Below are 27,155 nucleotides of genomic sequence, written 5' to 3'. Positions count from 1 at the left end.
ACTAAATTTGTGGCACTTTTTTTAAACTGCCACTATAGATAGTCACTCAATACACCAACCTTTAGCCACACTTATATCCTAAACTAATATTGCATCTCCAAATAAATGCCATGAAGAGATTCATGTAGTGGCACTTGTGCCAAGTGTCATACCAATAAATAAGAAAAGAAATTAGAGATGGAAAGGGGATAAAAATGGCTCCCTTCTAGAATTTACGGGAGTTCTCTCTCCCTTCTTCACAAAAAGAAAAATTCCCAAATTAAGGAAGAAGAAATCCGTAAATCTCGATCCCTCTCCTTCCTCTCGGCGACAACACAGGGCAGGCGCCCTTGTCGCGCCTCACGGAGGCGCCCTCTCTTCCCGCCGTCTCTCCCTCCGGTCGGCGTATCGCGTCTCCCGTGCAGACGCTGTTCGTCCGCTCCAGCGGACCAGCCGTCGCCGCCCCCGTGACTCCCTCTCTGCTCCGATAACCACGCAGCACTGCCGCCGTCGGGCATGCACAGGCGGTGCTCTCGCCGTTGCCGCCTCGGCGTCGCACCGAGGCTGTCTCCTTTCTGCCGGAAAAGCCGCTGCTTCGAGGACAGTTCTCGGCATCCGCTCGACGTCATACGCTCCTCTGTGGGCTAGGCTCGGAGACTCCGGATAGCTTCCTCCTTAAGCTAAGTCTTCTATTTTATCCTATTTCAGTTAGGCCTCTCGGGGCAGTAGCTATGAAGGGTCTCTAAATTGGGGTTGGGAGTATTTGGGTTCTATAAAAGCATGCTCTTATCCCAAATTCTCTTATCATTTATTATGTTAAAAAAAAACAAAACTTGGATAGTCGTTTTTGTCAAGTTGGGGTTCTGGTGCTTACTGTGAAGAAATCATACTGCTTAATTCGGCAATTTTATTTTTTAAGAACCGATTAGTCGCTTTTAGTGTAGTTATGAAATTGCTTGAATGGAAGCTCGTTTAGATTGATAGTTGAATGTGTTATCATAGTTCTAACCTTTGTTTGGCAAGTCAAAAATCAAAGCCCTGACACGACTGAACAATGGATAACCTTTGCTTGGTGAGCCATCCGGCGTGCTCTGTCAGGCCCCAGGACTCGATGCCATTATAGTTGTCGGTTTTGGCTTGGCTGGCGCCCATCGCCGCTCGCCACAGGCTTACCATTGATGCAGATACGGAAGTTTGGGGTTGTAGATGAAGCAAATGGGATAAAAAGTGGTGAGTGGAGATTTTTCTATGGATGTGATGATTTCTCCTTTATTAACTTGAAATTTTAAACTGAAATGTTGTAGGTCGCGTGGCGTGGGAGAGGTACTTGGCCCTTTTAGGCAGGCATGAGAGGCTCACATTCTAAAGAAACAATTTCAAATATGTTGAGCACTTTTGGAATAGATTAGCACTTTATAATTTTTAGTACTAGTATTGTTTGTGTAGTTTAAGTCAAAGATGATCAACACTTAATATTGTTTAGTTTGTGTGTTCAAACACGTTACATTTTTGTGTAAAATCATTTGATGGTTTGAATATTATTCAAATGGTTGTCATTTTATTTGAGTGAGTAGTTTATTAAATTTGAAGGATTAAAATGAATTTATAAATATTTGAAGGATAAAAATATAAATTACAGAAATATGTAGGTGAAAAAAGTAAATTAAATAAAATGAGGGAAGATTGTAATAATAAATATTTATTGGGGTATATTGTATATTTTTCCAAAAGTTAATATAGTTTAAGAAAATATATCGTGGCATTTTCTAGTGACATTACACGTCATGTTTCATGGCACTTTTTGATTGCCATAATACAAGACCTATCCTTACACGTTACCTATAACTACAACTACCGATAATGCACTTGCATGAAGTGCCATTACAGACAAAGTGCCACAACAATAGTTTTCTAGTGGCAATTTTAGGTGTTATTAAAGGCTCATTTTCTAGTAGTGTTGTCCATTTTTATAGCCTTGTCCAAATCCAATTCCAGAAACCCATCTGAATCCTTCGTTCAGACAATGGGGGAGAATTTGTCAATTCTAAAATGAAAGAAATTGTCCTTGAAAAAGGAATGATACATCAAACAACCTATGCCCATACCCCAGAACAAAACGGAGTAGCAGAAAGAAAAAACAGAAATTTACTAGAAATGACTCGTGCTATTCTCATTGAATCACAAGTACCAAAAAGATTCTGGCCCGAAGCCCTCGCCACTTGCGATTACCTTCTGAATCGATTACCCACCCATGCACTAAATTCCAAACCCCTCTCGATGCCCTAGCCTTCCATACCAATATCCCACAACATCTTTCCCTAGAACCTTGTGTTTTTGGTTGTTCTGTCTTTGTTCATATACCCAAACATGAAAGGACAAAATTATCCCCTTGTGCTATTAAATGTGATTTTGTAAGTTATGGGGTGAACCAGAAAGGGTATAGGTGCTTTGATCGAGTTCAGAGGAATCAAGAGTGGTTTGACCGAGATTTTATGGTTGAGAAAACTGTTGACTGAGATCGATTTCCCTCATGGAAAATGCCAATTATATTGTGATAACAAAGCTGCAATAAGTATCTCAGAAAATCTAGTTCAACATGACAGAACAAAACATGTGGAAGTAGATCGACACTTTACCAAGGAAAAGATCGAGACGGGCATTGTTGAGTTTCCATTTATGCGCTCTGAAGATCAGTTGGCAGACATATTGACAAAAGCAGTTACCTCAAGAAGCTTTGAAGGAGTTCTCGGAAAATTGAGTATCGGTGATCCCACTACTCAATTTGAGGGGGAGTGTTGAAGAAGGAAAGAATCAATTAGAAGAGGAAATCACCAATTCCCTAAATTAGGGGATTGACATAATATTTTGTATAGAATAAATTATTCCCTTACCATGTACATGATTAATTCACCCTATTTAAAGGGCTCCTATGAACGTAATGAAATCAACACATTACACCAAAAAACTCTTTTCTTGGTCATCTAACACATATATCTAAAAACAACTGCTACCTTCGTCCCATATTAAGTGTCACATTTAGTATGGGCACGGGTTTTAAGAAATGTAAAGAAAATTGCGTTGAATAAGTTAGTGAATTATGGGTCCCACTTATATATATATTAGTTTTATAATAAAATGTGAGTTGAATTAGTTGTTGGAATGTGGGGTCTAATTACCATTTATGGTAAAAGTGAAATGTGACTCTTATTGTGGGACGGACCGAAATGACAAAATGTGACATCTATTGTGGGACGGTGATAATCCAGGGTGGATCTTGTGTTAAACCCTGGAATAGAAACTAATCAAAAGTTTATTATATATTCCCTCCGTCCCGACCTGATTGAGACGTTTCTATTTTATCACATGAATTTAGGTAGTGGTGTTTAGTTAATTAAATTATTAATAGTAAGTAAGAAAGAGAATAAACTAAGCGAGAGAAAGAAAGAATAAAGTAAGCGAGATAAGAGGATAACGTAGGAGAGAGGAGTGAGTTAATTATAGCCAAAAGAAAAAACGCCTCACTTGGATTGGGATGGGGGAAGTATCTTGTAAAAGTGATAGATAAGTGAGTAAAGCCCGTGAAACATACTCCCTCCGTCCGCCATTAGGAGTCACATTTCTTGGCGGCACATGTTTTAAAAAATGTTAAGAAAAGTGGGTGGAAAAAGTTAGTGAAATAGGGGTCCCACTTGTATATATTAGTTTTAAGTAAAATGTAAGTGAAATGAGTTAGTGGAAGGTGAGACCCTATTACCATTTATGGTAAAAGTAAACCGGGACTCCTATTCGCGGACGAACTAAAATGGAAAAACAGGACTCCTATTTGCGGACGGAGGGAGTATATGCATTAAGGGAACAATACACTGGCATTGGAAAAATTTTCCAATAGCATGGAGAGGAAAATACACTAGCGGGTACACAGGCACACATCCGACGATCGTGTTGGAGGCTGTTGCCGACCAACGATTGTGGATCTGGCATGCCTACTTTGGTATCGTTGGGTCGAACAACGACCTCAATGTGTTGAATGAGTCTCAAGTATTCAACGACTTGTGTGCCGGGCGAGCGCCGAACATAGAGTTCATGACCAACCACCGACGGTACAGTATGGGGTACTATCTGACAGATGAGATCTAACCACGATGGCCCGTGTTCGTGAAGACTGTGACATGTTCGAAAACGCCGAAGAGGTCGTTGTTTTCCCAAAAGCAAGAGGCATCGCAGAAAGATGTGGAGCGTGCATTCAGAGTCCTCCAAGCACGGTAGGGTATAGTGAACGGAGCGGCCCGTTGATGGAACCGTCCACTAATCGCCGACATCATGTATACATGTATCATAATGCATAACATGATCGTTGAAGACAAAGGACTATGTCACGGCATGGAGAGACGACGCAAGCTCTAGCACCGCCAGTTCTTTCGTTGTAAACGACCCTCCAGTGCAGGGTGTTCCTCTTGACATGCGCAATGTCATGGCCCGTTCAACTGAGAAGAAGCACACACTAACCTCCAAGCGGATCTAATTGAAGAAATTTGGACACGCACCAACGTTTTCCAGCATTGATGTTATGTTTTTATGTAATTTTTTTTAATTTTAAATTTCTATGTTTTTTAATTTTCAATTTCTGAATGAAGAATGAATTTCTCGTGTTATAATTGCTCAATGTTTTCTATTTTTATGAGTAAAATAGTTTGTAGTTGTAAATAGTATAATTTAATAGTTGGAGCGTGGATGAGACTTGGATGGGGCTTGCGAGATTGTGGGAGTTGTGGCCTCACACCCAAAAGTTTAAGGAAATGATGACGTGGAGTAGACTTGGAGCCTGGATCCAGGACAGGTTAAGGATGCTCTGAGCAACAGCCTTCCTTATCTCTACAATTAAATGCTTTGTTAAATTCTACCATTAGCTCAGCAAATGAGCTACTCCCTCCATCCTATTAAATATGCAATATTTGGGAATCGAAACGGGTTTTTATATAATGTTATTTTATGAGTTAATGAAGAGGGAGTAAAGTAAGAGATATGCAAAAGTGGAGAGATATTTCTATTTTAGGAAATGTTTTATTTTTAATTAGACAATCCAAAAAGTAAAAGGTTTCATATTTTTGATAGAATAGACGGAGTATGAATTGGACTTACGGATTCTCTGTCTTAAAAAAAACTTCAAACAAAGGCAGCTCCATAACATTAAATGGAATACTTTGGGAAAGACGTACAATTGTATCGAGCAGCCAATCATTAAAACTGGTGAGCAAGTACGAGTTGTACGTAGCTGTAGTGCACATTCCATGCAATTAATTCTATTTTGGTTTTTTCTCTATATATTTTTGAAACTGGGGATGCCATGCAATAACTATCTGTACAAACGGCCTCTCATATTTCGGCCCGACAATATTATCAGGATTGTTTAATCAAGGTACGTTTTGGCCCGCTAAAAGAAAGGGTCATAACCCATTGTTCTGTCAGAAGCCCATCTCCTAAGGCCTCACAGTTGTGTCTGAAAAATATTGCAATTATACTGCAATAATGGGAATTGATCTTTGACCATTCTTGCAATTCTGTCCGTCCACAACCAACTGTGCTGGCCCTGCAGAGAATCACCTCCTTTCTTTTTATAATGCGATGGAGAGACTATTATTTATGGTTCATATTCTATAAAAATATTATCCAATATCTTTAGGACACCCACAGTGGGGCGGACGATAGGCCGCCTGATGCCTCGGGCGCGCCATCGTCCGCTACTGTGGGTGCACGGCTGATGGATGATGCGTCGTCCTCGCCCGACAGATAGTCCGCGGAGGAAGCGCGGACGATAGGGCATCGTCCGCGTCATCGTCCGCCCACTGTGGGCGACGCGGACGATGCAACGCGTTTTTATTTTTTTTTTAATTCGAAAAATTCATTTATATAAATACTCCTACCCCGCCTTCATTTGTAATATTTTCATTCGCATTTTCACTCTCAATTTACACTAGAAAATGGATACAGATGATTACTCAAGTCCCAATAGTCCGATGTTTGGAGATGGTGCACGTTGGCCAGGTACACAACCTGACGAATATCGGTCGTTTGACCACGACACGCAGTACGATCCCGAATTCAGTACGGAGTCGTACGGTATGTCTGACATGGAGTCGTCTCCAACTCGCCCCGCCGCCCCTTCCCGCCGCGCCGAGCCGTTTTTTAGTTAATCGTTGTGTTTTTTAATTAGTTTGCATCTATATATTTAAAAATATTTAAATTAATTAACAAAACAATAGTAAAACCTTTAGAGCGCCCCACTGCAGGTGAAAGGGTAGGAGGATAAAATGCTGACGTGGCGATAAATAGGGCGGGCTTTAGGGCGCGCCTTAGGGCGCCCCACTGCTGATGCCCTTAGACATTGATATAATTTTGTTGGAATGATTTATCATGTTTTTAACAAAATACTCTCCAAGCTTAAATGGTTATTTATATCTTTTTCATGAATGAAAAACTGTCAATTTGTTTCATTAATTTTCCTTTAAATATGTTTTGGGAACAATTATTTGTGACATACTTTGACTGTTTCTCTAGGGAGAGATACAACAGAAAGTCAAAAACGAATGACCAAGTGCTACCTAAGTGTGGTTCTCTCTCATAAAATACGACATAAATAAATAGCTAGTAGTATTATAATATGAAGTATTCTAGTCTAAATAAAATATTTAAATGTGCAAAAAATCTTCAAACAATTATATCAATGTTAATGGTTGTTTGATGATCTTTTTAAAGATAAGAGACTGCGGATAATTCTTTCTAACTTTACGTTAAATAGAGACCAGTATATGTGTTATCATTCGTTGTTCAAAATTTTATTAATATCTAAACAACCACAATATTCTTTGGATTTATCGAATTCATATCAAGTTTCATATCTCCTCATAAAAGAATAACATGCTATAGAACTAGAACCTATAGTATTTTACGAAAATTAATTTTCAAATTTTCTTAATATCTCTTTTCTATAAAATGATGTGATCTAATAATCCCATGATTATGATATTGCTGACGATGAGATTAAAAAAGAGTACCAAAACTAAAAATCAGTGAGAGGATCGGAGATTTGCAAATTGCAATTATGTTCAGTTAGTAATTAGTCACAGTATGATTCACGCATAGTAAATAAAGAGTGAATAAACTTCAAATCAGAGATAAAAATGATTAGCTGGATTTCTTTTTTTATGGATGAATCTGTATCTGTTGACGTCGAGCTGTGAGTCCTTTGTTTTGCTCAATATTGTTATCTTTATATCTATTAAGTTAGCGTGATACTTATGAGATAAATATTCTATTAAGTTAGTGTGGTAAAAATGATGCATATTAAATCGTTATCAGGTTAACTCAATATGAACATAATACGATAAGATTTAATAGTTAAAATCATCAATCAAATAACAATTCAAATCCTGTTAGATTGATTTAAACTCAATACAGTATGAAGAAGTATTGGATGAGCGATGGGCGGTTGATAATGAGAGAGTGGGCGCCTCGTGGATGAGGCGGTCGCGGAGGTGGAGGAGGAGAGCCAGCCTCCTGAAATGAAGCGTGATCTGAGTGTGGCGGAGTGTTATAATAATAGCTTGGGGTTGAAGCCATGCGGTGGTTTTGTTGCCGGTGTTCAGTCATGAACATAGACACACCTTATATCTATCTCCCTTAATTCTTTTCTTTTTTGATATGTTTCAATTATTATTATGTTTATTACTCCTTACTTTGATTTCCACTCAACAGTTAGTTATACAAGGATTAATTATATTCTTGTACCATATTGAGATTTAGCTATATTCTCTAAAGCGAGGCCACTCTGGCCGGAATCTAGATTACTACTCTGTTGGTGGGGTATGAGGTATGGGGACTCTAGCACAACATGAACGCTTTTTTTTTTAGAGTTTTAACGATTTTTGGTTATTTTTGTCACCTAATTTAATATTTTAATCACCTAGTAGTATATAACTAATTCTGACAAAAACATACGACTAAGAGTATATATATACATATAAGTATATTTATCGTCCAGTCCATCCTTTTGCAATAGTTTGCCCTATTCGTCAGCCCATCTCCATTTCTCAAATCACCCTATTTTGTTTACTTTTTGTAATTTTTGTTTATTGCATAATAAAATAAAATAACTTGAAATACCCTAATAATATAATACAAAAATCTTTGTTGTATTATAGTATTGAGAAAAATACAACTAGAAACAAACATAAAATAATTACAAATACGCATCAATGATTACGTGCCCAAATCTCTTCAATCATATCGCGTAGGAGTCGTTGATGGGCTTCATGCTCACGGGTACTGACAAATGCTTAAAGAATCTCAGTGCAACCACGCTTCTTGCTCGCGGGTACCGATGTAAGCATGTTAAATCCACAGCCGCTGGTCAGCAATGGCTCCGAGAATGATCGCGGGGTGCATGCATTTGAGCCCGCTCGTGAACTGACACCTCTCCACGCTGTCGGACTGTTCTTCCATGCATAATACATACTCCCTCCGTTCCATAGTAGTAGAAGCATTTCTTTCCGGCACGAAAATTAAGAAAAATTGTGTTAAGTAGTTAAGTAAAGGAAAAATAAAGTAGGAAAGGAAAAAGGTAGAGAGATGAAAAGAGAATAAAGTAAGAGACAGTAAAGTAAGTGAGAAGAAATGTATTAACTTTTACTAGAAAGGGAAATTACTCCACTACTATGGAACGTACCAAAATAGCAAAATAACTCCGCTACTATGGAACCGAGGGAGTACAATCTATGTTGTCCAGCATTCCGGTGAAGCGGTGCACCCTCCCGTGCAAATCCAGCAAGAACTTGCAATCGGCAGTTGGTCGGCTTCCACAGATACGTGGTATCAAAAGTCTCAATTAATTCCCGACATGAATTCTTCAGACAATCTCGCCTGGTCGTGTCGGCGACGTGTAGATACTCATCGAACATATCGGCCGCTCCTGCCAACTGACGTACTGCAGTCGTGCACTTCTGCAGCGGCGACAGGTCCGGGCCTGCTGACGGCATCGGGACGCTACTTGAAGTACTCATAATGCGACTCCAGCATGTTAGCAATGCGCAAGAAAAGCTATCGTGGTATTCCAAAACGCCTACGGAAAACCGACAGTTCCCACCGTGGCTCCTCGGCAAAGTAGTCCGAGTACAGCCGTTGGGCACTCCCAACATGGTCACGATTGACCGTCTGACCGCGCTGGATTGGCCTAGGGACCACGTACTCCTGCTCCCATTCTCGCCGGCATCATTTATCTACGCGCAATGCGTAGTCTTGCATGGTTCAATCCAAATATTCGAAGATTGAGTCTTTATCTTCGAAAGTCACTTCAAAAGTGTAGAAGAGGCAAAAGTGGTGTAGGAAATGAAGTGGAAGAAGGGGAGGATGAATTTAGGAATAAAAAAAAAAAAACCGGCTCGGTGGTCGCGTGCCACAATGGGCGCCGATCGGCACCCCATTATGAATGCTCTTATAGATTCACATTATCTGTTAATTTTACCATTTAATATCACTACACTCAATTTATGCTGAACCTTCGAAATCTAAAGATGAAAAGGCGGATATATAACAAGGTTAACTTTCTAAAGTGTTTATTTATATTAAATCAATCACTAAGTTTTAATTATATTAATTTACATCAAAATAAGCATTAAACTTGTTATATTTTGAAATTTTAATTTGATTTTCTATAATATGTATGCACTCTTTCCTTTTTAGTCAATCCCACAAGAATATGCATTTTCTAAATTTGGTAACTCTTTTCTCTCTAGTAAGGTGTGACAATTCTCTACTAACAGTACTTTAATTACTTTTTTCTTTCTACTTTTCTCTTAATTTACCAATTATGCATTAAAACTCGTATCCAATTAAAATTGCATATTCTTGTGGAACGGATGGAGTATATTTTATCATACATGTCAAGCAGCAACCATAATATGGCTAATAATTTGTCATTTAGTGACTCGACAAAACCTAATATACAATTATTGATTATAAATAAATGTAAAATCATCAAGAATTGTTTGCTAAAAATTTTAGAACATCCGCAACGCAGCTCAGAGATGGCTCAGTATTGTCTCATCGAGACGAGCCACCAGCGAGCTCGCGTTAGAGGTGGCTCGTCGCATAGACTATCACAGGGAAGATGATATTATCCACCCAAAGCCCCCTCCCCACATGTGGTGTGTTGGGCGGTGACGCCCACTCGCCAGTCTGCGAGTTATACCCATTGGAATTTATTTTTTTTAATTCAAAAAATTGAAAAAATAAAAAATTAATAAAAAATTTCATTTCCCCAAATATTTCTGTTTTTTACACATTTTTTTTCCATTATTTTATTTCAAATTTATTCAAGAATCATCTATAAAGACTTCATTCATAACATCTTTTTTCACACAAAAAAAACTTTGTATCTTAATCTAGACGTTTCCAAACCGAACCGGCCCGGATGAACCGGCCCGGAACCGTCGCCGGCGGTTCCGAACCGGAACCGGAACCGTCACCGGCGGTTCGAACCGGCACCGGAACCGCCGGAACCGCCGGGCCGGTTCCGGTTCCTCATTTTATGCAAACCGTAACCGGCGGGTCGGAACCGCCGGTTCGGCGGTTTCCGACACAATTTCAGGCCTACTCCCTAGCCTTTTCATAATTTCAGGGTTAAACCGGCGGTTCCGGGCCTAAACCGGCGGCTTCCCACCGCAATTTTCAAAATTTGAAAATTCAAACGGTCCGTAAACCGCCGGTTCCACCGAAAACCGGCGGTTTCGGCGGCGAACCGGCGATTTCGGCGTTATTTTTCAAAATTTGATTTTTTTTTTAAATTTTTAATCACAATTTTCCCCTATAAATACCCCCTCCTCTTCCATTTCTACTCACCCCATTCTTGTGTTAATAAGAATTTCTCTCTCAATCTCAATTTCTCTATTCTCCATCCTCATTCTCTCAAGTTGTGTACGTTGTTTGCGCTCATAATTTACTCACGTTGTTCTTGTTCACGTTATCATATAGTCATATTCACATAAACACTACTATCTATTCTCTACTTCCAATTTCCATAATATGTTAGTATTATATGTTTTAATGTGTATAATTCTCGTAGGAGGAAGAAGATCGAAATGCGGCCTTGTTACTTGCCACCCTCGGCGACGAAGAGCCACATTCGGCTTCGCGTTTCGAATACGATGTGAATCTATCATCGGACGAAGGCGACGATGGATCGCATCAATTCCCACCTTCTAGCGCCGGCCAAGTTGGCGAAAATGACGAGGAGGCCGAAGCTCCTCCTCCTTCCGGGAGACAAAAGAAGAAGATGCCTCCAAAGTTGAAATCCGACATCTTCACCAAACATTACAAGAAGGTCCCGGTTGTAATTTCTAATCCTGATGATTCGACCACTACCGTGGAGACAGGCGAGTTCAAAGCTTATTGCAACTATTGCGATAAGTCTATCCATTTGTAATCGGTGGGGGATATGGTACTCTCACACGCCATTTGAAGGCAAAACACCCCGTGGAATTTGGGCATTCTAGATCCCAAACCCAAATCAACTTCCCCGCCGGCTCATCGTCTCAAACAGGTACGCCACTATTTAAATACGATCCCAAAAATACTACCGATACCATGGTAAGATGGGCGGCAATGAAACATTTGCCGTTCAATTTTTTTAATGACAGAAAATATGAAATGACTATGCAACAAGCTTTTAATGTTGCTACAAAAAGAATTCCCCCCTCTACTGCTCAAAGATCTAACAACCGGCAGTATTTTAAAAAAAAAATAGAAATTGCAAAGAGTCTATCCACCTTGGGGAACAAAGTTAATATTTGCTCCGATGTGTGGACGGATTCTTTCCAACGAAATTCTTACATGGGTATTTCTTGTCATTTTATAGACAATAGTTGGTCTTTAAATAAACGTTTGATTGGTTTTAGACAATTTCCTTCCCTACACACCGCACAAGCAATTGCTTCTTTAATTATTCAAGTTTTGAATGAGTATGAGTTATGCAACAAGATATTTTCGGTTGGTTTTGATAACGCAACCGCCAACAACGCAAGTATATCCGATTTAATTGCGGCTTGCTCCCCGGTGATAAGTGGTAAGTATTTTCATCAACGATGTATTTGTCATATTTTAAACTTATGTGTACAAGATGCTTTGTCTTTATGGCAAAGACATATTCAACCTATTACTACAGCTGTATCCTTGATCCACTGGAAGCCTCAAATTGGCAAGGCGTGGAAGAAGTATTGCCACTCGAAGAAATAAGCCTCAAACTAGTAGTACAACCCGACCAAGACTACTTCCCCGACGAAGAAGAGTAGGCGCCAATACTTCCGATCAAGCCAAATAGGTAAGCAAGGTAAGAGAACTACGTGGACTTTGATTCCAAAATGCAATTGAGCATTGAGGATACGTAGGCATCTCAACTTATATTTCAACTTAAATTTTAAATTTAAGTTTAAATTTAAGTTGAGCTCAAGTCCTTTTCTTTTATTTCTTTTTTCTCCCCTTTATTTCGAATATGTAATTTTGTAAATTGTAATGAAGACTTTAAGTCTTTTGTAATTTATAATTTTGAAGTTGTAATTTCTAATTTTTATGTTGTAATTTGTAAATTTTAACTTGTAATTTGTAATTTGTAATTTTAAAGTTGTAATTTGTAATTTTGAAGTTGTAATTTGTATCAATAAAATTACATTTGTACATCGCTTCATTCTAATGTTATTTACGCAAGTTTTTTTACATTTTAAACTTGAATTACAATTTACAAAATGCAAAAAAAAAAAAAAAAAAAAATCGGATAAACCGCCGAACCGCCGAACCGGCCCGGAACCGGGGTAACAACCGACGGTTAGGCCGGTTCAAGTGAACCGGCGGTTCACGGTTCATAAACCGGAACCGTGCGGTCTTCGACGGGCCGGTTCCGGTTCCAACAAATCTTGAACCGGAACCGCCGGTTCCGAACCGTGAACCGGCGGTTCACGAACCGTGGTGACGTCTATCTTCATCTCTCACTCATTGTACTCTCAAAATTTTCATTCTCAATTGTACAAATATAGCTTGCCAAAGACCATACTACTCGAATACTAGAATAATTGGTTGAACAATCTTAACAACGACTAATGTAGTCGCCGGATTACCTAACTCCGGGTACCCAAGGCTTGTCGAAGCCTGTCTACCTGAGGTCGCGTCCTCCAACTGAGAATGTCTACCGACCCTCCATGTCGTACTTGCAGCACAGGTCCTACGGGTCGACGAAATCGTTATCCCAAATTAGGGAGGCCCAGCGCGGGTCCCACGGTTCGAAGAAATCATGGATTGCTATGGACGATGATGAAATCATATTTTGAGTCCCCTTTTCTCAATCTGCTGTGATAACCGAGAGGGAGGAGGAAGTAGATATGGTTGGGATTGTATTTTTCCTTGTTATTGATAGGTACAGAGAATCTCTCTTAATATAGAGGATTTTCCCTAATTTACGCAAGGAAAGAAAATCAGGTTCTATAAATTAAACATTCAATATTTGATACTTCATTTTCACCCTCATTTTGAAAAAAATAATATTTCATCTGCCTCACGTTACTTGAGTCATTTCTTTTTTGCACTCATTTTGGAAAAATTATACTTCTTCTGTTCTTTGTTAATTGAATCATTTTTCTATTTTGGTAAGTTCCATTATAATTGAGTCAATTTCTATTTTTGGCAAAAATAATCATCCCTCTTAGTTTTATCCTCGTTCATCTCTCTTACTTTATGCACCATCACTTAACACACCATTGTTAATTTTCGTGCCGAAAGAAGTGACTCAATTAACAAGGAACGGAGAGAGTAATAAATAGTTAAAGTGGATAAAGAGTAAAGCAAGAGAGAGAATACGATCGAAAAGACTCTCCTTTACTATATATTTTTCACTTACATTACTTTCTCTCCACTTTATTTATTTATTGTAATTTTTTTCTATCTTACTTCTTCTCTGCAATATTATCTCTTACTTTTATTACTCCATCCGTCCTAAAAAAATAGACTAACTTGTATATGACACATGTTTTAATGTATAATTGGTACAGTAAGAAATAGTAGGAAAAAGTAAGAGGGGGAAAAAGATAGTGAAAGTAGTGTTAGTAGCTGTGGGGTCCACATTATTAGTAGTGTGTAATTTGTTAAAAAAATTTCATATTTAGACTTGGTCAAATTTTTGAGGATGACCCAAAATGATAAAACTTGTCTATTTTTTAAGGACGGAGGGGGTATTATTTTTTTAAAAACGAGTGCAGAAATAAAACACCTCTATCAACGTGGAACGGTGGGGGTACTTTCCCTACTCACTGTTATTTGTTTCTACTCCCCCCGTTCCATAGTAGTGGAGTCATTTTGCTATTTTGGTACGTTCCATAGAAGTAGAGTCATTTCCTTTTTAGTAAATGTCAACACATTTCTTCTCACTTACTTTATTCTATTTTCATCTTTCTTTTTTTTCATTTTTAACTTTATTCTTCATTTACTTAATTCACTTAACACAATATTTATTAAATCGCGTGTCGAAAAGAAATGTCTTCACTACTATGAAACGGAGGGAGTATATTCTAACATGGTGGAATGATAACAAAGACATCTAATTTTTTTTTAAATCAAAATATATAGTTTGGTTTTGTTTTGAACAAAGGCTCAAAGGGTGAAATCAATTTTATAATAGTACCAAGTTTGTTTATGATGAATCTTTAGAAAGACCAGATTCAGCCAACAATCTTCGTCACATTTGAACAACGTATCGATGTTTTCTTTTAGCTAGACTATTCTGTTGGGGGAGTCTATGAACACAACTATCAACGTATATAATGATATGATAAACCTTGAAATTCTTCACCCCAATTGCTCTTAAGAATTATAAATTTATTATCAAATTGAGTTTCTGGCAATTCTTTAAACTGATTAATAATATGCTCGGACCTCTCATTTGGTTTTTAACAGACACCCAAGTAAATTAGCTTGCATGATCAATGAAAGTAACATAATAGTTAAAGCCATTTATAGAAATAATGGGTAAGGGACCCCATACATCACCGTGCACAAATGCAAGTGTTTTATAGTGTTGAGTAACCGAATGCATATATGGTAATTTGCAACTTTTGGAAACTGAACAAGGAAGACAAACACCATAATCTTTTATTGAATGGATAACATTAGAAGCACAGTGACCAAAATGTTTGTGCCACATATCTAAGCTAGAACTAAAGGAATTCAAGGAAAAATGAATAGCAACAAATGACGAGCTAGAAATAGGAATACTATTTATGCTCTTATAATCAAATATCAAAGGTCTTAATATCATGGATGTTGAAGGAATATTTATGTAAGAAGAGTGGTAGAGGCCGCCATGAAGTGTGTCCTTGAAGGTTATTTATTTGGATATGTGATCTCTCACAAAACAAAAAGAAGAGTGAAACGGACTTTGGCAAACTGAGACACACTTAATAAATTTTTTGTAATTCGACGCACATGAAGAAGATTATTAAATAATAAAAGCTCTTGGTGTTGGATTTGATGCAGTTTTGGAAGCAGAGTTACCAATATGAGCTATATTTAAGAAGTTACCTTCACTATGTTCTGTTGCAGCTAAAAGTATTAGGTACTTACAATGAAAAGAGGCTAGAGTAGTTTACAATGATGGATGACTTACGATAACATTTTTATGCCAGCATTAATTTCATGTTGGATGAAATGCAGGACCTAAATGTATCATGTTTATTCAAGCACAAACACCTCTAATAGTAACACATTAAGCTCACTAATTAACAACTACTGAGGCCATTTATTTTGTGAACTTCTTCTAGCGCATGTATACCCGAAGTGTCGATATTCATCACATCTGCCATTGTTGGTAAATTAAAAGGTTTATTACCCTCAAAAGATTAATAAAAAGGGAAAAATTAAAGAGAAGACTTAATCAATTGTGGTAATTTACGGTGCTAATCCACGACTTATGAAATCTTTAATAAGGGTGTGTTGACGTCAAACCAATCTTACATGCAAAACCTCACTATCCCTAATAATGTACATAATTCATAAATTTATACATTATATAGTACTAGTACATTATATATAGAGTAAAGGCTAAAAGTGGTCCTAATCATATGACGATATGTTTAGGACCACTTTTAGCCTTTACTCTTATATATACTTTAAAATGTACATTACTGATGTATATAATGTACATGGTGTGACGCTTTGCATATATATAGTGTACGAATATAAATACATTTCATCTTTAATATCTCTATGATACGTAAATATCTCAAGAATATCCTCAAATCTCTCTTATTTAGTTTAGTATTGAATTAACATATCTTTCCATATATTCGTAGTATCTTTATTTCTTATTCCCTAAGTCATTATAGTCTTATAAATAGGAGATATCTTATTCTTCTATTCCAATAAAGAAATATGAAATTATCTTTTTAGCGTTTACGTATTTTATCTTTTTTGCAATCTTAAATCTTGGTTTGATCGACCGGCAAAGCTCCGGCGACTGCCTTTTATCGTGTTAAGGGAACTTCACCCTTAACAATTGGTGCTTTCATCTTCGTACTCATGGCTCGTTACACCATCGAAAATCAGCAACGACAGCCTTGGGGTATGCTTCCCATGGAGGACTTGCCGCAAGACCCTCTGTTGCCGCCTCTAGAGGAGGCTAACACAGCAGATCTGACCGCCGCTCAGCTTGACCGCATCCGTGCTGCACTTACTCACCTGGAGGCCCGGCTGGCCCTAACCGATCTTCGCCAGGGAGAGCTCCGCGGGCCACCGCAACCAGATCTAGACCCGCCCGACAACACTATGACGTTTGGACCATTGGGAGTACCACAACTGAATTCGCTGACTGGAAACGTGACGACACCCTTTGGTCAGCCGACCTGGACCAGCCCAGGCTCATATACCCAACCACACAATTTTCGCGACGCCTACCAGCGCGAGGTACAGCAGCCGCACAACTACCAGATTGGGCCAGACCCATATGCACAGCCGGCCTACCAGGCCCGACAGCCCACCTGCTGGGACCCGCCATGGCTCCGCTATCAGTCGCCGCTCCCGTTCGTAGATGGACCAGTTCCTCAACAAAATCCTAACGCCGGGTATCCGGGGTTACACCACCAGCCTTATAATGTCCGCGCCGAGCAGCCCCGTCAACCCTCATGTTGGGACCCACCCAGCTACCGCTGCCCACAGACCTTCCACACCGGCACAGCGTTGCTGCCTGCTACGGTCCAGCCACGATCTGGCTCCACGCCCCTGCCTCAACACCCCCGGGAGTTTATTGATTCGGGGCAGCCGCGTGGTCTCAACAATATTACCAACCTCATGGTTCGATCGCCCTCCCCTGCCCAACTAGCCGCCGTAAACGATTACAACGAGAAGTTACGTGTGTATAGATTGGACCAAGCCGCCCTGCTCGCCCGTGTGACAGCTCGGTTTGAGGAGAACATTGATGATGAAAATATAGCTGCGGAGAATATTGATAATACTCCCACAATGGTATTGAGTGAGGATATTCCTGAGGACATTAAAGATGTTTCCAACAATGCAACTCGCAATAATAATGGTGTTACTCTTGATGTTCTAGACAACGAGTCCTGCAAAGTGATCCTCAGGAACGACAATATGAGACCTCAATTGCTCGTTGAGTCATATGATGACAAAAATGGGGATGGAATTATTGTTCCAACACATCATGAATTGAGAATAAAATATGATATAGAGGATTTGCTTGAGGAGAATGTTGTCGGTTGTGCAGATAACTTTATTCTAGTTAAGAGCCCATCTAATAGTAGATTTATTGGAGCAACAAAGCTTGTGTTCACCGGCATAATTGAGTCATGGTGTCGATCTCGTATACAAAGTTTGTTCCTTTATCGGCACCGACCGTTTGATCCAGGAGGGGGGGTCTCGCCAAAGCTTAGGTCCGCGACACTCTTGGTTATGTCGTGGTTCCCACCTTGAGGACAAGGTGGATTTCAACCGTGGGGGAGTTGATACGTAAATATCTCTAGAATATCCTCAAATCTCTCTTATTTAGTTTAGTATTGAATTAACATATCTTTCCATATATTCGTAGTATCTTTATTTCTTATTCCCTAAGTCATTATAGTCTTATAAATAGGAGATATCTTATTCTTCTATTCCAATAAAGAAATATGAAATTATCTTTTTAGCGTTTACGTATTTTATCTTTTTTGCAATCTTAAATCTTGGTTTGATCGACCGGCAAAGCTCCGGCGACTGCCTTTTATCGTGTTAAGGGAACTTCACCCTTAACACTCTATATATGTAATACGTAGCAAAAAAGAAATTCAAACGATATCGATGACTGGAAAAGGATGGTATGAATTTTCTTACGCTAGTAGACAAAACAAACTATATTAAGTTTTGGATTTAAAAAATAGAGTAAAGGTCAATTTTGGTCCAAAACATATGACCAAAATTGACATTTACTCTAAAAAATATTACTACATGTATATATCTTGCATGTCAAGCCATTCTTCTATTCGTCGTTTAAATTTTTTGGCATGTCTATTTTGCATGTCAGGCCATTCTTCTATTCGTCGGATAACTTTTTTGGCATGTCTATTTTGCTTCAAATGAGAAATTGAGATTACAATAAAAAAGTGATAAACCATGTCTAAAATGGAAATCTAATCATAATTAGTGGATTAATCATAACATAATTTTCTTACTAGTCATGTCGAGGATCAATACATAAAGCTGTCCTTTGGCGACTTCTTCGATGTTATTTTCATCGTCTACTGACTTCAAAATCCTGAAACATATACATACGGTTCATTAATTTATGTTTGATTCAACAATCACCCATATATTTCACATAAAAATATACGGAGTTGTAATGTAATAAAATGCTAACTCATCCAAAAATGCTAACTACTACTACTAATGTGTGCGCGTGCACAAGTAATGTACGTGTACCTTTGTCGGATGAAACTGGCATTGGCGAAGCAAAACGTTGCAGAAGTAATCCGAGTGATTAAGAGGCCGGAGAGTTTGTTGGCAATGGGATATTGCATTATGTTGCAGAAAATGTCTGTCCCTGGAACTCTACCCAATTCTTCTGTACTAGGTTTGATAGATATCACTATTACTGTCCCAAATGACATTACCACCTGCATTTTTCACATTCACCAAACGAATTTCAATTTCCTAAATACTTAGATCTTCTTTAATCTAAACTAACTAATGATGAGATCTAAAATCACTAGGACACATAATAAAGGAGGGAGTACTTAGATAAGTAAATGTTTATAGAACCAAGTCATAAAACATAAAAAGTGAAAGAATTATATTCCACATTATAGAGCTTTCAATGGTAACACCAGCAGTGTAAGCTGTGTAATGCAATAGTTTTTTTTATTCAAAAGTTTTGTTTCTAATCTCAAGAAACCGTTCAGCAATAATTATTTCATTGGAGATTAACATATAAACAGATAAAGTAAATTCAAAACAAGTAATTTTATTTTTTATTGCCTTAAATTGTAGTAATTATTTTGACATTATATTGTTTGAGCTTATTTTTTATCTTTCAGGTCCTATTATATTAAATTACATGAGTTCTGCTCATTGTGCTCAAGTTCAAATACCTAAATTTAGCTTTTTTACCCTTTTCAATTTCGGTTCATACATATAATTCTTTTTTATATAAAATATTCATATTCTGCATAGTTCTGGATTTGTACTTTTGCCATTAGTTTATTAGTTTATACTCAAGTGATTTTAAACATCATACAAATATAATACCTGTTGAAACCCTACTTGGAGCATAATATTTTATTTGGTTGTGATTAAAAATTTGGTTTGTAGACGTAGTAGATAAAAGGTCCTATATTATATACCTTTCATTTTGACAGTATCCATTTAAAAACAGTTACCTTTTAATGTATTAGGTGTATTAAGTTCATTTTTTGAAAGTTGCTTTTCATAATTAAATATGATAGTGGCCGAGGTACTTTCCGTTGGAATCAAACTAGCACTTAAATAAAGCAAGCAATTAAGGAATATAATCTTGGTAAACTTTTATTAAAATCTTTTCTTTACGACTGTAGAAGATACCTTTATTATGGTACTCCAATTCTGAACCCTAGATGGTGTTTATTAGATGGGAGATCCTAATATTCACTGAACCTGGACGTATTTTAAAGACATTGATCTTGACACAATTAAACCCTAAATTCTCCATGCCTTTTACACACGAATCTTTGAGCCAGACAATTTAATATATTAAAATTAGACCATCAACTTGTAGGGTATAATTAAATTTAAAAGAACGAATTATTAAGAAGAAGAAAACACTCGCTTATTGCACTCCCAACTCCCAAGCCACCCCTAAAAATATAATTCAACGATCAATTAATGTAATTTTGACTTTTGTAAAATATATTTTATATAAATCGAATTTAGCACCATTCGTTAAAGTTTCTAGGATTTGAGTAGGTATAATAACTATAATATCAAATATAACTATATATCATAAACTTCTCTGCGAAAAAAACAGTCATAAATTATTGACGTTGACTAAATATAATCCAATTTAATTACAAATATTTTTGCACATATATTTTAGTATGATAGAAAGTCAAATTCCTAATAATTATCGTACTCAACTTTCAAATATCCAAAAATTTAATATATTTCGTAATATACTTTTGTGACTCAGTTTGAGTGGATGGAGAATTAACCGCCAACGCAATAAAACTTATATATCCAATTACTTCAACTTGTTTCTATTAATTTGCAATATTCTCCACTTACTACTTACTCTCTTTATCATATTCTCCGTACATCGTCGTTAACGTCACCGTTAATATTCCTTCTCACTCATTACGGAATTTAACTACCATTAATTTCCAACATTCTCCTTCCTATATATTTTCGGTAAAAAAATGCAACACTTAATTTTTTTTTTGCTACAGCAAAGTATCTATAGGCAGACTAAGTGGTTATTTCCTACAGGCAGGGATTGGTAATTTGATCAAGGTATCAATTAATTTTTGTCAATTATAAAAAAACTAGGTAAAATTACCGCGACTAGTAGGCCGATTTCGACAGAACCAAAGAGAACACCGAAGAATGCAGCAATGCAGACCACGAAATCCAGCTTATCGACCTTCCAGATGTTATAGCCTTCGTTGAGATCGATGAGTCCAGGCAGAGCCGACAGAATGATCGAAGCAAGAATAGCCAGCGGAGTGTAATACAAGAGCTTGGTGAAGAGAAGCAGACATATCAACACAGTCACTGACATAACTATGTTAGATATCACTGTCTCACACCCTGCGCTGTAATTCACCGCTGTTCTTGAAAACGAACCTGAAATTCATTTTCCACATATATTCTTGTCACGCGTGGTAAAATAAATAAAAATTGTCAATTTTGATGGATTAATTACCGGTCGTAGTGTAGCATGATGTTACAGATCCAACTAGGTTCATCACTCCCATGGCAACCATTTCCTTGTTCCCATCAAGGTGGTAACCTTTCATGGACGCGAACGATCTCCCCACAGCAATGGCTTCCTAATTATTTATAAACGAATAGATTTATTCGTTTATGGTACGAGTAGTATTTTTTTAAAATTCGAGATGCAAATTATATATATATATATATATATATATATATATATATATATAAGAGTTGTGATAAATGTCGAACCAATTTTAAAGACCGAACTAGAGACCAAATCTAAGCCATTAGATCTAGTTTTTTTGATGAGATGTGCTGCTGTGTAAATTTTTCGGTCTTCATTACAATCCCATTTTACTTCATTGTATAGGTTTATTACTTCATTCCGTACGTAATGTCTTGAAACTACAACATGTTTTTATTTTCTTCCAGTAGGTTTTGAAATGATTCAACATATGTTTCATTTGAATTCATTGACATGAGTTTTTACTTTATTTACATTAAAAATGCAATTTATTCAAGTGCATTTATTACTTCATTCAGAAACGTTATTACTTCATTGGATAAGGTTTTTACTTCATTCCAGTAGGACTTCAAATGCTTCTACACATATTTCATTCCAATAATTTATTACATCATTTCATGTGTTTATTACACCATATCAGCGTTGTGGCGGTGGTGATAGATATTGTAGAGAGAAAGAACGGCACGTGACGGCGAAACCGCATTTACGTACTGGAATGAAGTAATAATCCTACTGGAATGAAGTAATAATCCTACTGAAATGAAGTAAAAACCTACTGGAATGAAGTTAAATCTTCGTAACATGTTAGTATGACTTATTTACCTTCGGATGAATTAAAATATGCTCGTGATGAAGGTGAAAATAATTGATAAATTTGTGTCTCGTATCCATAAAAAACTAGATCTAAAAACCCTAATTTGGTATGGTTCGGTGGTTCGGTCTTTAAGAGTGGATTTGTGAATAAAGAGACTCTATATATATATATATATATATATATATATATATATATATAGGGATGTGATCAATGTCGAACCATTCTTAAGGGCCGAACTAGAGACCAAATTAGGGCCATCCATTTTTTTAATCTTGTGGCTAGGATTAATTTATAATTAATTTAATTATTTATTCAATAAAAACATGCTGAGGGGTATTTTCGGAAATCAGTTTATTAATCTTCATAAAAAAACCTAAATCTCTTTTCTTCTCTCAATTCATACAATCTTCACGCAAGCTTCCTGCAATCTTCATCAATTTTTACGCAATCTTCATCAATTTTCTCGCAATTTACGTTAGTTGTATATTCTTCTTCAATCTGCATCGATCTCCACGATCTACCTCAATCGCGACCTATCTCAATCCGCATTTCACGATCGTTTTGCAATTGCTGCAATTGTTGTCAATCGCGATCTGTCTCAATCCTTCAATTCACGATCGTTTGCTGATTCACTACTTTGCTGATCGATGCAGCATACGAATGCTTCAACTCCATCGGGTTTTGCTTCCTCAATTCACGATCGTTTTGCAATTGCTGCATCGTCGATCAATCGCGATCTGCATCAAATTCCCGATCGATCTGCCTCAGTTTTTGCAATTCCTTCAATTCACGATCTGCCTCAATTGTCATCCATGAAGAATTCCACACGTGAAATTCATCAGCATCTCGATGGAGTAGGGAAAACACCGACAAATTCTGCGGTTGAAGATGGATCTTCATCGACCAATAATGAAGAAGCTAGTATTGGATCAATTCTGGATGATCTACAATATCAAGGAGGCATTATATTCGATACAGATTCAGATTCAGAGCTAGAAGAAGAAAGTAACTCAGTTGAAGGTTTGTAATTTTTAATTTTTTCATTCTATAGTGTAAACAGATTCACAATGAAGTAAAAAGGTCGAATTAATGCGGTAAAAAAACACACTAATGAAGTATTTTTATCGTAATATGATATGCTGACATGCTTTATATTGTATGCGATAAATACGACTCATAATGAACAAATATTTAAATATAATGAAGTAGTAATACAGAGGAATGAACTTATATTCTTATTGAATGAATATATTTTGTTTTGTTTTTATTTTCCACTAACAGTAGTTTGTATGCGACATTAGTTTTGTTGCTATCAATATGAACCATAATGAACTAATATGAGATTTTAATGAAGTAGTAATACATCCGAATGAAGTTATATGCTTGTTGAATGAATATGTTTTGTTCAGTTTTCATTTTCCACTAACAGTAGTTTATATGCGATCAATACGACACATAAGGAACTAATTTCAGATTACAATGAAGTTGTAATACAACCGAATGAACTTATATGATTGTTGAATGAATATGTTTTGTTTTGTTTAAATTTTCCACTAAGAGAAGTTTGAATGTTTTATAACAGTGTCATACTTACCTGATTGTTAGGTAATATGTATGCTGACATGTAAGTTGTAATATACACTAATGAAGATTTTATCGTAATATGTATGCTGACATGCTCTGTATTGTATGCGATAAATATGACTCATAATGAACTAATCTTTGATTATAATGAAGTAGTAATACAACTGAATGAACTTATATTCTTGTTGAATGAATATGTTTTGTTTTGTTTTGATTTTCCACTAACAGTAGTTTGTATGCGACAATAGTTTGTATGCGATCAATACGACTCATAATGAACTACTTTGTGATTATAATGAAGTATTAATAGAGCCGAATGAATATGCTTGTTGAATGAATATGTTTTGTTTTGATTTTTGTTTTGATTTTCCACTAACAGTAATTTGTATGCGATCAATACGACTCATAATGAACTATTTTGTGATTATAATGAAGTATTAATAGAGCCGAATGAACTTATATGCTTGTTGAATGAATATGTTTTGTTTTGATTTTTGTTTTGATTTTCCACTAACAGTAATTTGTATGCGATCAATACGACTCATAATGAACTACTATGTGAGAAAAGAAGTACTTGGTGAGGGAAATGTATTGTCCATAAGTGAAAAGAGACAGATGATTGAGAATTTTTATGGCTCACAAGTCCCTAGTGAACTAGAAGTTCATCCACCTGAAGTTGTCAGCACCAAGGGTTCCGGTCGACGTCTTTCATGCCTTGAAAAACAATTAAGAGAGTTGTCCAAGCCTGGTCGGAATTGTGCCAAATGTGGCGTGGTTGGTCGGCATGATTCAAGGAATTATGACAAGATACAGGAGGAGAAGAAGAAAAAGAGGAAACAACAATGTTGAGGCTTGTTGTTCTGTTGTGTTCCAGTAGTTCTGTTCAATTGTTTATTACTTCAGTGGGATATGTTCTGTACTTCATTCTTTAAGTTCTGTACTTCAGTCCCGTAGTTTCTTATTTCATTTACACTTTGAATTTGAATATGTTTAAACTTTTTGCAATCTTAAAGAGTATAGACTAAAGTGTTTTTATAATGGCTTATGTTGTTCTTTATTATGATGTTTTTTTATTGTTGAGGCTGAAAATATTTTATAAGTTCTATAGTTTAGTTTATTAATTGAAAATGTCATTATTTCATTTAGTACACAGATAATTTCATTATAGCAATTCAGTACTTCACAGTAAGTAGGTTATAGTTAATATGAAAACAGATCATTTGCATTACCTCATCACATGAGGTTATATATAGTTCATAATTAGAGCATGTTACTTCATTACTAGAGTCTGATACTTCAAATTTGTAGTTTGTTACTTCATTCTACCAATTTACTACCCAATGAACTATATCCATTACCCAATGCAGTATTTAAAGCTAATAATGAACAACATTAAAAAGCGTGGTACTTTATTTTCAATTGCTCAAAACAGATGTATGAATATTACAAAACTTAATCTGCTAAAATCATCATTTCTTCTTTAAATATGCTGCAATCATTTTCTCAACATCTATTACATGGTGTTTGCTTTCCTCCTCGTAGTATGATGCTGTAACGTGTTTTCTGTTGAAGCTTTCATGGTTGTTATTTGCTAACATCAACGTTGAGCAATAGTTGGCCCTCAAGCTCTGGAGCACACCCAAACTTGATTTTTTTTAAGCCACAATTCCAGCAACCTTCACGCTCACCCTTGTATATTTCCATGTGGCGCTTTAGAAATACTCCACAGTCTTCAACATTATCAGAAGTTCTCCATGGCATTTTGAATCTTTGTATTTTAGCATTGGATATTGTCTTGCACTGTGTGTGAAGACCAGTTTGGGTGAGGAAGTGACAAAAATATGATCTATGCATGTATAAAACAAATATATGTTATTTTTAGTTGTGTATCAATTTCATACGTAAGTCTAATAAAATTCAATCATATGAGAATAATACAAACCAGCGTCTCTGGAATATCACCATAATTGATGGTGAGATTATTGTTGTTGCCATTTCCAGAGTTATCTAGTACATTAATTCCACTCCTTCTGAAGCAAAAGCAAATACCATAATAATGTTGATTTGCACATATGGGGAAGAAGACCTATGTAATGTAGTAACAGACCACACGAATGAAGTAATAAACTGTGAGAATGAAGTACAATAAAAAATTTAGGAAATAGAATATTTCAATTTATAATAATAATATTACTCCGTCAAAATATATCATTACTACAGTACTATGTGCATATACTTCATATAATAAGTACAACACTTCATTATCTTAATTTATTACTTCATTTTAGTAATTAACCCTACTGTATAAACATGTCATTTATATTACTTCATTATCATAATTTATTACTTCATCTTACCAATTTACTACTTCATTAAAAAGAATATGTAGTTCATTTTAATGTGGAAACAACACAACAGTTAAGTTTAATCCTAAAACCCTAAATCCATTCAACACGGTAAATAGATAGTTCATTTTTAGACTATGTTACTTCATTATCATGTTTTATTACTTCATTTTACCAATTTACTGCTTCTTAGCTTTATACAGTAGTAGTAGGGCTTTAACTTCATTACTATCTATTTACATGTGCAATAGATTATTACTTCTAAACCTTTTACATACATCCAGTCAGTGTATAATTACTTCATTTAATACATAGGTAACTTCATTATATCAATTCAATACTTCACAACAACTAAGTTATAGATAATAGTAAAACATATTACTTGCATTACTTCATAACATGAGGTTATTATATCATAAATTAGAATATGTAGTTCATTTTTATGTGGAAACAACACAACAGTTAAGTTTAATCCTAAAACCCTAAACCCATTCATAAGAAACATAGTATCAATATACAACATATCATCCACAATTATAGACAGTTCACTTGGAATACTCTGCTACCTCATTATGATAATTTATTCTTCATTTTACCAATTTAATTTCTAGGTTTTACCTTCTGGATCTGGAATTTTGTTTCCAGCATCTGCATCGGGCTTCGGATTTGATTGTTTGACCGTCTTTGATTTATCCGGCTGCTTGCGAGTATATTTTACTACTATTTTGACAAAAATCATATTCCAAGTTGGGAATTAGATGACGTAGATTAAGACTAAGAACTTTGCAAAGCTTCAGTGGTATATTACCTTCACCAGAAGATCGGCCAAAACGTAAGTGGAGGCCATAATTTTCGGTCGAACTTTTTCGAGTATCAACCATTTTGAATATGTGGATTCGATGTAGATGCTAAATCTACCGATTTA

The 27,155-nt window shown here is 36.4% G+C and overlaps 1 protein-coding gene across 1 annotated transcript; it reads right to left on the bottom strand.

The window, feature by feature from the left end:
- Nucleotides 1-18,590: 18,590 nt before the first annotated feature.
- On the bottom strand, nucleotides 18,591-21,592 carry LOC121773287 (low affinity sulfate transporter 3-like). Its single transcript, XM_042170107.1, has 4 exons — nucleotides 21,449-21,592; nucleotides 21,083-21,369; nucleotides 18,976-19,169; nucleotides 18,591-18,811 (listed from the first exon to the last, which is right to left on the bottom strand). The coding sequence occupies exons 1-4, from the start codon at nucleotides 21,540-21,542 to the stop codon at nucleotides 18,709-18,711; spliced, it is 678 nt and encodes a 225-aa protein (XP_042026041.1). The 5' UTR covers nucleotides 21,543-21,592; the 3' UTR covers nucleotides 18,591-18,708.
- Between the last annotated feature and the right edge of the window lie 5,563 nt (nucleotides 21,593-27,155).

The sequence above is a fragment of the Salvia splendens genome, chromosome 17, assembly GCF_004379255.2.
Source record: "Salvia splendens isolate huo1 chromosome 17, SspV2, whole genome shotgun sequence".
Classification (NCBI taxonomy): Eukaryota; Viridiplantae; Streptophyta; class Magnoliopsida; order Lamiales; family Lamiaceae; genus Salvia; species Salvia splendens.
Note: the sequence above shows the minus strand (reverse complement) of the source record. Positions and strands in the feature narration are given on the sequence as shown.